Raw genomic sequence first — 14,300 nt, 5'->3', positions numbered from 1 at the left:
ATGTAATGGAAATACCGGGCAATGTTCATAAAAAAGTAGGTTGTTTTTTATCCTTAGGAGTGCTTGTTGGTGTCTTCCTGTGGTGGAAACAAACAACAGCAGAAACTTCTTCAGTTCAGAACTTTATAAATCAGTATAGTTGGTAGAGTGATAGGTTTGGCAGGGTTTTAGTGAGGTTTTTAAAGCATTGCAGGACCAGAAGGCTGTTTTTCTTTTTGTTGTAAATACCAATGCAAACTGTAAGGAATGGGAAACCTCATACATACATAAATAAGTATGTCTGCAACACACAGCTATAGTTATCCTCGAGCAGATAGCTATAAACTTGCATCTTGGCTTTTGTCAATAATGCTAACTTTACCAAACAGTTCATAGTAATTATCAGTGTTTTCAACAGTAAGAAAGTATTCCACCGCATGTCAGTGACTCCCACCCCTTATCTGTTCTAAAGAAACTGGAGTGCTTTATGGCTTGTGTTAGATACACAGAGATCTGAAGACAGCAAACAAAAGAGAGAATAAATATGTACACAGACAGAAAAATTCTACAGACATCACAGAGAGGAAAAAATCTAAGCAATAGAATAGGCAAACAACTTAATTGCAGGGTCTTAAAGAGGATTTTGAACATCAGTATTGTCATAGTTCACTGAATCACAGAATGGCTGAGGTTGGAAAGGGGCTCTAAGATCATCTAGTCCAACCAACTGTGCTCAGGCAGGGTCAGCTAAAGCAGATAATATTTGGATAGTCTTTTTTATTGCCCAGGTAATTTGGAGGTTATCAATCTCCAGGCTATCATGACTCATTCAGCCATCCACATCATCAGTCTGTACTGAGCACTGTAGCCTCCATAACGCTACTGCTTACAGTTTGTTTGCTTTCATATAGCAAATGTTCCTCATCTCTTGACCAAAAAAAAAAAAAAAAAAAAAAAAAAAAAAAGCTATAGGCATTCTAGTATTGGCTCTTTTCAGTAGCTAGATAAAAGCCTTAGGTTCTCCCAGATGCAGAAACAGTCAGAAAAGTTCCAAATATTTTTTCATGAAAAAAGGGAGGAACAAGGGCCAAACATTCAAAGGAACCACGTAAATAAAAATGCTTTTGTTACTCTTTGTGTCAAAAATACAGAAGACTGACACTCCATGTGGTAGTTGAGATCTTCTCAGACACCTGGAAGATCCAGAACCTGTAAATCTCAGGTACAGATGTTCCAGCATTAATTTGTGTTTTGGAAAGGAGGAATAGCTTCATATTTATCTGTTGCTTCCTTCCATCCTTGCCTGTAGCAGATCTGGCAAAGCAAGAGAGGCAGCTTAGCAGAAGTTTGGGGTCATGGTTGACCTGTGAACTGTGCCGTTCTGACCTTTCACCACCAGCAATTCAGTTCCCCTGTCGATAAATGCAGCCTCTCCCATGAGACTGATGGAAGCATCTCTGCAAGTACATTAAAAGTTCACAAAGACAGCGCATCACTGCACATCGCTGATTCCTTTGACACAGCTAATCCTGCAGGCAGACTGTGTTTTAGCCAAGAAGGCACTAATTTAACAAAGCTTAGGGACACTCTAGAATCAGAATCTGAAATACTGAGGATAGTTTCCTCAAGCTGAAGCCCAAAACCACTCTGCAGTGATTGGACCCAGATGAGTAAAGTATGACAAATTGATTAACAGTCTCTCTGGTGTTCTGATAGAGCAGATAGGCTCCTTCTGTTGTTTCTCCTTGTCTGGAAGGCATCTCTTTTCCTCCACATTACCTGCATCTGCTGCCAGTTAGAGAGCAACCTAAATTTTCCCCAAGACCTGTCAAACTAATGGCGTGTCCTTCAAGTAAAAGCAACTTACCCTTACAGTTTAGCAGTGCCCTCACTCTCTCGGTATCTGCAGAATGAAAAGGAGTAAAGTATCTTTGTCTCTGAACTGGAGAGAGGGATTTGACAGGTGGACCACTTGCTGCAGAAGGAACTGGCTGGATGGACACACACATAGAGTTGCAGTCGATGACTCAGTGTTTGAGTGGAAAGCAGTGATGAGTGATGTTCCTCAGGAGCTGGTCTTAGGATCAGCACTGTTCAACATCTTTGTCAGCTGTATGGACAGTGGGACTAAGTGCACCCTCATCAAGTTTCCTGATGACACCAAGCTGTGTGGTGTGGCCAGCATACTGGAGGGGAGGGATGCTATCCAGGGTGTAAAGCCCATGAAGTTCAACAAAGCCAAGTACAAAGTGCTGTGTCTGGTCAGAGTAGCCCATCAATTCAGGCTGAGGGATGACCAGATTGAGAGCAGCCCTGAGAATGGCTTGGGGGTGTTGGTGGCATGAAGCTCAACATGACTCAAAACAGCATCCTTGCAGCCCAGAAAGCCAACACATCCTGTGCTGGATCAAAATCAGGTGATGTGACCAGCAGGTTGAGGAAGGTAATCTTCCCCCTGCATTCTGCTCTGATGAGATCCAGACTGGAGTGCTTTGTCCAGCTCTGGGACCCCCAAGATAAGAAGGATATGGGTCTGTTGGAGCAAGGGCTGCAAAGATGATCAGAGGGCCAGAACACCTCTCCTATGAGAACAAGTTGAGAACTGGGGCTGTTAAGCCTGGAGAAGAGGCTCCAGGGAGACTTTTTAGCAGCCTTCCAGTATCTAAAGGATGCCTATAAAAATGCTGGAGAGGGACTTTACACAAGGGCACATGGTATTTGCTTTAAACTGAAAGAGGGCAAGTGTAAATTAGATATTAGGAAGAAATTCTTTACTGTGAGGGTGGTGAGGCAGTGGAACAGCTTGCCCAGAGAGGTGGTAGATGTCCCATCCCTGGAATTTTTCTTTGTAAACTTTGTAAAGCAAAGTTTAGGTTGGATGGGGCTTTGTGCAGTCTGGTGTAGGAGAGGGTGTTCCTGCCCTTGGTAACAGGGTTGGAACAAGATGATTTTAACGGTCCCTTCCAGTCCAGACTATTCTATGATTTTATGATCAAATAAAGTGGTTTGCTCTGATTATTATACCAATCTTCTTCTGAAGAAACTCCATAGCCCATACTGCCTACAATAAATGGTTAAAAAATTTCCAGTTGCTTATAAAATCAACATTTGAAATGATAAATAGGCTTTCTCCTTGAACAGCTGTGAAGCTGTCTGCTGCTGATGTTCTCCAGAATATCCTTTCCCATGAGTGATGAGATTTTTGGAATCTGCAGAAGATGTGTGGGCACTCTTGGCCTCCATTAGTGCTACCTCAAACTGAGTCTACCAGAAAAACTAGATATTTTGTAATGGATCTGGAGAACCTTCCTGTTCGAATTTATATTCCACCCTTGACCATCTCAAAGACTGTTATCACAAGTTACATTCATTTTTTTCGGGTAGATGATACAGAACTATTTCCTTCATGATTCAAAGGAAAATATTTTTGCTCTCCTTCTGCCTGATTTCAAAGTGGGGGAAAAAAGAAGACTTCAAGAATCCCAGAGAGTTCTCCAAGTAATTGATTGCCGTAATACTTTCCCCAAATAATTTAGCTTCCCTGGATGATCATTCAGCTTGATCTAGTACTGCCAACTTGTAAAAACTTAGTGCGAATCTTTGCAGGGAACATAATTGTATGATATAAAAGACAGCTGCTGATAATTTTCAGTACTTCTATTTACTAACTGAAGACTTCTCGTAGATTACAGATTATTTAGACAATTTGTTGATTCTGGAGACAAACTCAACATGAAGGCAGGCCCAGCTTAATGACCATCAAAGTGATTGCGTTAGAATATTTGTGATGTTGACAAGCCACATACACTGGAAGGCATAAGGGTTGACTTAGCTTCAGTGTCAGCTGACTCAACAGCAAGTTTCAACAGAATCCCAGTTACTGAAATTTCTAGAGCATTTGCATTGATACATCAAGGTTGGGAAATCATGTAGAGGAAACAACTGTACAAACTCCATTCAGATGATATCACAGCACCCCACTGCTCTTGAGACTCATCTGTCTAGAAGGGTTAGGAGAAAAAAAAGATGTCTCTGATTCTGTATCAACAATGACTCTTCATATTGCTGCACACATCTGCCTTAAAGCCCACCATCCTTCCTGGTGGTTCAGAGCCAATCATCTGGCCTTGTTGGGAACTCAGAGACTGTCTCAAACTGTAAATTCCCATGACCGGAGTGCGAAGGTCTGTGCTGAGTCCCTTGTACATGCTGCTAGAACATGTGCTCTGGGCTCCCATGTGGAGAGGGTATCCCAGTACACGAATTACTAAAAAGTCACAGCCTCTCTACGAGAATTAAGTTCTTTCTATAGTTACAACAGACAGTAGTAACTTCTATTTGCATGATCAAGTCAGTTTTGATAGCTGTTCCCACCACAAAAATAGTTACGCTTTTGTTTAAACAGAGGAACACAGAATGGAAAAATTGGCATACATACGCTGAACTCCTGGAGGGGTTTTAATTTTCACGTACTCTTAAACTCATGGAGCCTAATGAGCTTAACATTTTGGCCAGTTGCACAACTTGGAAATTGCAACAGTGAGCGGGTTTTGGACCAAAAAAAAAAAAAAAATGTTCTCACAAATATGAAAAGTGAACAGATGTTACTATTGGTGCTTCCAACGCCTACTGACAGAAAACATCTGTGTTGAACTTCCTGAATTTTAGGATCTTGAGAACACTCCCACACACCACTGAAGGCCATTTGAAAGCAATTGGGCTGGCAGATTGGCTCTTGTGTGTATGACTGAATGTTCTAACTCAAGCAGGTGCTGGTTGTTGTCTTGCCTTGAGAAGCCCCGTTAGGCAAGCAGCACAGCTATCCAGCTGACTGTGTTTTCCAAGTTTTTGGCAATATGTGTGAAGTATGCTTTTAAAAAGTTCCAGAAAGCGGTTGATCTTAATATTATGATGGTAATAAAATGAATGGAATGAATGAAAAGAACTTTAAAAAGATAATTTTGATGCAGATAATACCAGAGCAGGAAGATTGCACTGCATTCTATGGTGAAATTCTATGGCCCTGGAAATTTTTTTGGCTTTTTGCTCCTGTGAAGACCCATGTTGAAAGAACAGAATTTTGTTATATAAATATACTCATTGTCCTAAAAACATGTAAGGTGTTTGCTGTCCTCCAAGTGTTTAATTACACATTTAATAGGCATCTCCTATTAAGTCTGCTCCTTTACATGAGCATGATACAGCAGATGTCACGGAGTAACTGGGAGTTCCCTACTTCCTCCTGCTCCTTGTCCACACCCATCAGTGTGATAATTGTCTGGTTATAAGAGCATATTTGGCAAAGTGATTTTCCTCTCTGGTGAGTTTTTGGTTGGCTATCAAACGAACCTTCTCCAATTAATTACATAGTAATGAACATTTGACAAGTATAAATCAATGTCACTTTAGTGTTCTGTAAAACATCATTAGCTCATTCAAGTTCATATAAGTTCAATCAAAGTTGACATATCCAAATTTAACTTTAGTTACCTCTTTCTCAAAAACAGAATTTATCTGGTAGTCAAAGGGACAGTATTTACATGTCACTGAAGTAGGGTTTTATTATGATTTTATAGTTGCCTTAGCTTGGTAGTCTCAGTTTAACCAATGTAAGTGAGTAGCTCTGTTAACTGCACTTCTGCTCTCAGGCTATAATGGAATAAATGGATATGCTTTTAAGCACAGACCATTATCATTGGATTACTCTGTAATGCTAAAATATTTCTAACTTCCAAGAAAATCCTACTGTTTTGTACTACCAGTATCAATATTTCTGCCATGTGTTGCCTGCCAGGTTAAGTAAATTTATTGCATTTATATCGGCTCCCTTTTCATGCAGCAAGATTTTTATTTCAGTCTTAGTTCTAACTTCTAAATGCACAATTTCAGGGCTTGATCTTTTGAGGGATTGCCTTCTTGCACCATTTAGAAAGCAATGATATGAGGTCAACTTTTGAGCCTGACCTGGGCACCTTTTATAGATATTTTAAAAAAAACAGGCACATTTGTTTGACTTAGTTTGAATATCTGCATTAGGATATCATGCCATGAGATATCACTCGTACCTGATGGGAGCTTTTGATGACTACACTGCATGTAGATAAATGTCTACATCTGTTCCATAAATACAATACTTAAAAAAATTCAGTGCCTTTCAAGTCATTCCAAGTCTTCTCGCATGATTCAGTAGACCATGCTTACTAGAGAGATCTATTTGCTATAATATGTTCTAATTCAGATCCTGAATTTCCTAGTTCGTCTGTTTAGCATACTTGAGCAGCGTATCTGCTTTGTACTTTCAGAGATATCCCCTTACTGAGTCTGCAAACAAAAGCACCCTTTGCCTCTGCCCAACTCTTCTTTCCCACACCTTGACCACCTTCCTCTTCTCCTTTCCTCTATGCAATAACTTTTTTGAAGGTTCAGTATGGAAATCCTAGTGTGGTTTTGTCTAGATTTGCCCTTTCTGATGCTTTTCTTTGAGAGACCATTGCTGTGGTCCTGATATTGTTCTTACTACAGAAGCGCTGCAAAGCACAGAAAGCATTTCTGACATTCACTCCTGTGTATTTTGTGACATGAAGAAACTATTAACTGGTTCTTTTGAGTTCTTGACCTACATTCCAGCATATATTTACTTTTGCACATGTTTTATCTTCTTGGGTGACATAGCAGCATTCTGGAAGATCACAAATTAGATCAAACCGTGGGAACAGAAAACAGTACAAAATTATTTCATTACTGAGTACAGAAATGGGATGTGGCTTCTGGGATGTGGTAACGGAATGCTTTCATAGTTCTTTTTTGTGGAGATTTAATGTGTATTCCTTCCTTAATGAAGGAGAAAAAAAAAAAAAGAAAAAAAAAAGAAAAAAAAAAAAAGAAACCCATCCTTCTGCAAGCTGAATCACTTCTCTGGAATTAATGTCGTTTGGTCACAACTGTCCTGAGAGAAAATGTCATATGTCCAGAAAATAAAGTTAGAAGAACAGCAGATTGTTACCATGCTGAACTAGCCTCATTTTTTAGTTATTTTAAACTAATTTTAGGGGGTTTGTTTACTTTTGTTATAAGTAAAAAAAGCTTGTTAACAAATGAGAAGGAAAGTATTTTTTGAGAATAAGAGCTAGAACGTGAAACTCAGCTAAATAACCTCCTCTACAGTAGCAAAACAGAAAAAAAATATAGAAATAACCATTAGTTATGTGCTTCTTTGTTAAAGCCTGATGACTCTTTCAGTGCTACTCTGTGTTTAAGAACTGAATATCATTCAGCTTAAGGCTCAAGAGAAAGGTTTGTTTGATTTGCCTATCAATATTCTAGTTAGACAACAGAAGTCCCATCTCCTGGTACCATGGTACACTGGTAATCATGTTGTTACCAAATGTCCAAAATATCAGAAAAAGACTCCCCTTTTGGGATCGGTGTGGTGGCAGAAGTTAATGCCAGCTCTACACTAAAAATACAGATTCAGAAGATAAGTTTGAGAATTTTCAAGCCTGTGACAGTAAGTGTAAATTTAGCAATTCAATGAAGAGGTAAGATAATAAGGTTTTTGCATTTCTTGTAGAAGACTGAGTTTGCCTACCACAAAAAATACAAATTGAATGACAGGACATCTTCACTTCAGGCAGTCATGTTGCTCAGTTGCATGATGAATTTAATCCCATTTCATTTGCACTTCCCCAGCTATCTCATTTGCAGACATTTTGGCAGAAACCTCCTGCTTTTGTTGCCTCAGACCTCGCTCAAGGACAGTCTGACCCTATCTGAACTCCTTATCAGATTTCCTGAAGGTTGTACCGTGATCTGGAAACCTGCACCTGCAGTGGTGGGGGCTGCATGCAGCAGAAATGGCTGGTGCCATCTAGTGAGAACTGAATGCTCACTGCAGACTGTTGCAAGGCATCTGTCTTTAAGGAAGTAGTCATTGCTACAGTCCTGAAGACACAAAATTAATATATTTAACAACCAAGCCTGCATCAACTTCAGGATTTTTTTCTCTCAGATGATCTTTTTCTCTAGTGGCTAGCGTTGTGTGTGTTTTGCCCTGTGTATTTGTATTTCCTGCCCTTCCATGGATCATTTTGATACATTCTTCCTAGGTGAAATTACAAAAGCATTTAAGTCTTGCTTAAATAAAACTCATGAGTTGCTGAGGTGGATGGAAGCATTCAAACTACATCATCAATGTACAACATAATGATAGAAGGTACAGAAATGTTCCATTTTTTTCTGTGTCATAGTAGGTGTTGTACTCATCAGTGTCTGAAGATCTCTGGAGGTCTGTCTGTACTGGGCAGCCCAGTGCCATTAGGGGCAGCTGCTGAATCAAACCATGCCATGGCAGCAGGTGCTCCATGTAGTCTGCTTTTTTCTCCCTCTCAGCCCAAAGTGGTGCAACCCCATGGATGAAGTATTTCTGACAAAGTGTGTACTTCATGGAGCTGAACCCCAAACCCTTCCCCTACATATTTCCCTCTGATATGTTTAATCCATAAGCTCCTAGATAACCTTCTGAGTTTATGCTCCAGCAGAGATGCCAGGTGATATGTCTGTCGTAGTCTGACTCTGTGTGCCACCGCAGGGTTCTTGAGGTTCTTCCTTGTAGTTCATATTTTCGGAGGGGGTGGGAGCACTAAGATCATACATTTTTTATTTGGGGTCAGTGATTGCTTTAGCACACTGCATCCATTGAAACCACCTGAAAGAATCACAAATTCCCTGCATTTACCTCCAGTTTTCCACATTTTGCCAGCATTTAAAAACTTTTCTGTTTCTTTCTTGTGTATGCCTGGGGAGATGTCTTTTCCTGGGTTAGCACTTTCAATCAGCCCAAAAGTTGCTCATTTTCCTTATAAATTATTCTATTCCCTGTTGAGTGGCTGTCTGTTCCGCTTGCTGGTCTCACTGAGTAGGAGTGCACTGAGGTCCTTGCTGTCACGTCCTTTCCCCATCTGTTCTTACAGGGACTGTTCCAAACTAAGAGCTTTTACAAAAAATCCCAGCTCCAGCTTGTCTGTCATGGTCAGATCACCCTTCCCGCAGGAAATGAACTTGTCCTTTCACCAGTGACCTTTTTAAAATGTCAGGGAATTAACCTCCTTTCTTTTTGTCCACTGTTAAAAGAAATGATGGTCTACAAGGCTTGTTTCCGTGTGGGGAATACTGAATCATCACATTCCATGTTCCAGAAGCAATTGCAAAATAGCTGTCTGCAATGAAACATGGAGAAATGGGTTCAATGGCTGGGAAGTTCTCTAGCAAGTGATTCTTCTCTAGCAAGTGATTCAGTCTTCTTTTCATTCCAAATCACCAGTTTTCTCCTATATTTGTATCTCCACCCTAGTAGGTGGATTTCTCAGCAATTCATGATTCCTGTGTTTTAAAACCTTTGGAGGAGGTACTGTCATTTATTGCATCTCTCTTTGTATAGCACATCAAACATTTGGTTGCTCTCAAAATTAGCTCACCCTCCTCTGTCAATTTTGTTTCCACACTGTAAATTTAACAGTAAATTAGAAGAAAGAAAGTATTGCAACATGACATCTCTTTCAACTGACTGATCATAAAAGAGCCGGAAATTAAAATTCAAGCTGCAAAACATGAACATTGAGTACAAATTTTAAAGTCTGATCAGGATCTTCTTATGTCCACTGGTACTTAATTGCAAAATGCTGTTATTAAATCAGTCGCAACCTTGGCAGCATTTTCTTTCATGCATTTCACAGGACAAGTAACAAGGTATATATAACATGGCAAATATCTTCTGGGGAGATTTCCTCCAGGCTTTCTAATTTCTAACCTTTGCTCCTCTCTGTAAATAGTTTTTGCAGAATATCTGGGCTGGCCACAAGAATTTTGGAAGACCTCTTCCAGTCAGCTGAAGTTGCAGGAAGAGCAAAGCAGGGACTGCCTATTTAGGTGTATGTCCTGACATTGGGAGCTTTGTAATTCAACTAAGCAGTTCTGGAAGTTTTGTATAAAAACAATGAAAGAACTTCTTGTTAATCTACAATATACTCCATCAGCCCACTTTTTCCTTTTTTTTATGCGCTCTCTCGGAGGTGCTGGCCATGGCATTCCATACACACTTCAGTGAGCCTCTTAGCACTGGCCTGTAAGTCCCCTGGCGGGTGGCATGAGGTAATGGTGCCATGCTCTCGATTAGGGAAGAGGTCCAGTTCACCCTAGTGAAATGGGAAGGGCACTATGGGCCAGAGCATGTACAAGAGAAAGTACTTTATGAGTTTTCTAAAATATGACATGGTTAATATGTTCCTCTAGGCTTGCTTCTGGGTTTGTTTTGATTTTGGTTTGGTTTTGTTTTGTTGTTGTTTGGGAGCTTTTTCCTAAAACCTGGAAATTTTAAGTCAAGCAAAATTTTACAGCTTTGGAATATTTTCTAAGATTTCTGACCCTCCAGGAGCTCAGGCTGTGAAGTACCATGTGTCTGCATGCCATGTGTCACACAGGGGTATTTGGGACTAAGAACTGAGTCATGCTTTGTTTGACTGAACCTTTCAAACTGATTGTCTTTGCTTAAATCTCCTCAGTGACCTTTGCCAAAGAGAGAATGTTCTTAGGTCACTTGCTAATGAAAAGAGGACATACTTGTCCAACAAAAGATCTAAGATAAAGAAAGCAGAGTTAAAGCTGACATGTCTGAGTTAAGGAGGGTTAACAAAGTTAATTCAGTTAACAAGCCAAGGTACTAATTGGCTGAAGAATTACACAAACATTGTCATGATATTAAGTATTTCCCTAGCTCTGACTTTAGCCACGTGTTAAACTAGTCCCATGAGGATCTATTCTCTTGTCTTTATATTCAATAACCCATATTCCTCAACAAACTAATGGCCAGATAATTACCAGGAAAGCATGGGGAATGGGTGCTGATAGCCAGTCCTCTTCTTTGTTTTCCATTCCTTGGTTATTTCTTTCTCTACACCAGAAGGGAAAGCAAAACTGGAAGTGGGAGAGGTATCTGATGTAGGAGCTAGAGGGGTAACATGTTCCATGAACTGTACAGCTCTGCATGGTCCCTATAGAAAGCCAGGCATAGTTTTTAAAATTCTGAATGTAACCAGCCTTTTATCAAAAACTACAATGAAAAGTTTTACATGTGTTCTACCTCCAGACAGCTGCCCTCTAAAGGAGGGTAGAGGGGCACTAAAGAGACTTTTTGCGTATCTCAGGAGGATGAGCGGTTTTTGGAATTTAAATTACTGATTCCAGCTTTCAGGGATTCCAGAAATGAAGTGGCATTTTCAGTGCACAGAATTCATGTAATCCTTTCTTTGCAGAAGCAACTGAAATGTTAATTTTCAGAAATTAAATGCAACTGGAGCCAACTCAAATCTCTACAAATGAACTTGAATCATTTTTCTGTGTTCTTTGCAGATGTAATGGATGTGTTTCCATCCTTTTGGAACCTTTTTTAAAGGTTCCTTTTTAAATTTGAGTGCATGAGGAAGAACAAACTACCTTAAGCACTGAATAATATTTTAAGGCTTCATAATAAAATTGAAATATTTTTGATTGATATTTTGCATGAAAATTTATACTGCTCTACCAAAAGAACCCAAACAAAAAAAAAATCACTGACTCCATTATTTTAATGAATGAAAGTCTATTTCCCTGAAAAAGCAGTTTCATGGGACATGATCGTACGTATTTTATCAATTCCTATACACTTAAATTTTGAGGCATAGTAGGTAAGAACAGTGGAGAAAATGTGGCATAAGAAAGATTTTCTTTTTCCTGATCTTGGAACTCACACTGAAAAATTCTGGTCATTATTCTAGTGCTTTTAATCAGCATCTTTCCATTTGAGTTAGACAATCTGAAAATATGTCTACTGTGATCTGCACCTCCACAGAATAAATTTTTAGAGATTCACTGCATTTTGAAAAAACTAAAGACTACCGCTGGTGGAGGTAGATGCATTTGTAGTAACCAGCAGTGCCTGGCATAAGGAAATGGGCAGCTGCTTGTTCAGGTGCATGTATCTCCTGCCAACATGAGCTCTTTTATGTTTTAGATGTATTAATGTAATCCTTTTTCCTTCTCAGTTTGTCAATCTGAAAAGACATTGCCCTCTTAGTGCCTAATAATCCGTGTGAGCAGACTTGGTTTAAAAGTAGGGGTGCTGTATAAAGTCAGTTTTAGTTGTAAGCAGAGGGAATTCTCTTTCACACTCACAGCTCAAACACTTAAATTCATGTTGTCCTTTGACACTGCTCCTAAACCATCAGTCTTGTTAAATCAGTCATAACAGTAGAGCAAAAAATCCATACTGTACAAGATCTATCCTAGTGGCTTGTCCCAAGGAACTCTGTGTAATTCAGCCTTCATATTGGCTCATTCCTAGTCTTCTTCCAAAATCCAAAATTAAAGACTTGCACTCAATTCTGTAATTTGTTTGGCTGTGTCAGCTGCTCAATATGTACTCATATGATGTGATACAATAAGATCTAAAATATAAAACTGCCCCAGGTGTTGTGACAACCATTTTACATGGAAGCAGTGTGGAAAATTGATTTGTTTTGGAAGGTACAAGCTCATAGCATTGGTTTGGGGTATGTGGTATGAAGACAACTATAGCACAGATAAAGGTTTATTTTAGATAATTCTTGATTATGACGTTTTTTAAGTGTATCGCAAATGGGCCTATGAGACTAGAATAAATTTTGCCTAATATCAGTAAGGCATTGATCAGTATCTTTGGTACAACTTCCTGATCCAAAGAAATTAGACTATATTCAGGCTTCTTTTTTTCAAGTTCCCCACACTGCATTCTTTCCACCTCAATGGCATTAAATGAAGTTGAACTCTTGAACAGGAATTGCATTCACCTTTTAGCTCTTTCTTTGAAGGCATGGACAAGACTGTAAGTATTTTATACTAAAAGACGATAGTATTTTTAATCAGCTTTTTGATATAAATATATATGTGTTTGTTTCTGGTTTGTTGTAGTTCTCCTTTTTGAGATACGTGCTGTTCCAACCTGGTCTGTGAAGAAAATCTAATTGCATTTTAAAAACAACTTTCATTAGATTTGACTTAATTTGAATGTCCTGGTAAATGGTGCTTTGCCCCATTTAAAACATATTTCTCCAGAAAAGATTGCAGCAATGCACTATTAATGTCATTAGTGCAGTGAGTACATGCAGAGCATGTGTGCCTTCAGTGACGCTACGTCTGGAACAATATTCAAATACTTCACAGATCTCAGACATACTGTCACAATCCATTATTTAAACCACCACTGTGTCATTTCAAAATTGTTTTTTCCCCTTTTGAGCCTTGTGATGTTGTCAGCCAACAGGGATTATTTTTGAACAATGGTTGAAGTGGCGTGAAAAGCCGAACCAGCGCTGGAAGGGAGAATGACCAGGGAGCCCTGTGTGCTACTCTTCAACCTGTGTGGAGCCATGCATGTCCCATCATTTTCAGGCTCCACTGCTGAATAGAAATATTGTCACAAAAGAGGCAGAAATTCTTGCCCTAAATATCAGAGGCCACTTGTAATACATATGGCCAGTAAGCAAATTTTACAGTTAAGCATATTTTACTTATTTGGAGCATCATAAGTTGTACTCTAGGAGAATCACTCTTGAGAAACCTCATTCCAAAGAAAACAGTCTTTTCATAGAGTGGCCATGAATACTGAAGTAGTGAATATTGATTTGAATACTAATACCCATGTGTTAATTTTGTGACCACATGTGCAATATAGTCACTGCTGCTGGCATTTCTCTGTGTGGTATTTCAGATGACTTTTATCAAAGAGCCTGGCCTGCGGGGATGGAAAGAAATTCTGTGTTTATTTTTTCTTCAAGAGGTTGACTCCATTGCAGCAGTGATAACTTATCCAGCTTCATGCATCACAACTGTTCCTATGTAAATGCTGTTTTATTGTTTTTATCAGGGCCAGCCAGGACTCCTTGGATCACAAGGATTCACTGGACCACCAGGATTGATGGGGATCCCAGGAGTGCAAGGTCCCAAAGGTCACAAAGGGGAAAGAGGATACCCAGGAATAACAGGACCCAAAGGAGAAGTGGTAACTTTTGAATATCAAATGTTTTAGCTAATAAGAAAAATGCTAGCAGAACATCATTTTAATTGTGCTGTTTCACTCTAGGGACAAAGAGGAGTCACTGGATTCCCCGGGGCAGATGGCATTCCTGTAAGTAGCCAGTTATTTCATCTTTGAGAAATCACCAACTGCAAATATTGCAGGCTAGCTTAAAGCCTTTGTACTTTAATTAAAACGTCTGCGTTTAAATTCTGCGTCAGCCACGTAGACAGTTTTC

The 14,300-nt window shown here is 39.4% G+C and overlaps 1 protein-coding gene across 1 annotated transcript in view; it reads left to right on the top strand.

Annotated features, from left to right (window-relative positions):
- COL4A2 (collagen type IV alpha 2 chain) overlaps nt 1-14,300 on the top strand; it is a 138,544-nt gene that overhangs the window by 74,827 nt on the left and 49,417 nt on the right. The window contains 2 exon segments of the mRNA XM_066313826.1: nt 13,913-14,047; nt 14,129-14,173. Of these exon segments, the coding sequence (XP_066169923.1) occupies nt 13,913-14,047; nt 14,129-14,173 (180 nt within the window).

Source organism: Sylvia atricapilla, chromosome 2 (assembly GCF_009819655.1).
Source record: "Sylvia atricapilla isolate bSylAtr1 chromosome 2, bSylAtr1.pri, whole genome shotgun sequence".
In the NCBI taxonomy this organism is placed as follows: Eukaryota; Metazoa; Chordata; class Aves; order Passeriformes; family Sylviidae; genus Sylvia; species Sylvia atricapilla.
This window is presented reverse-complemented; position numbering and strand designations above follow the sequence as displayed.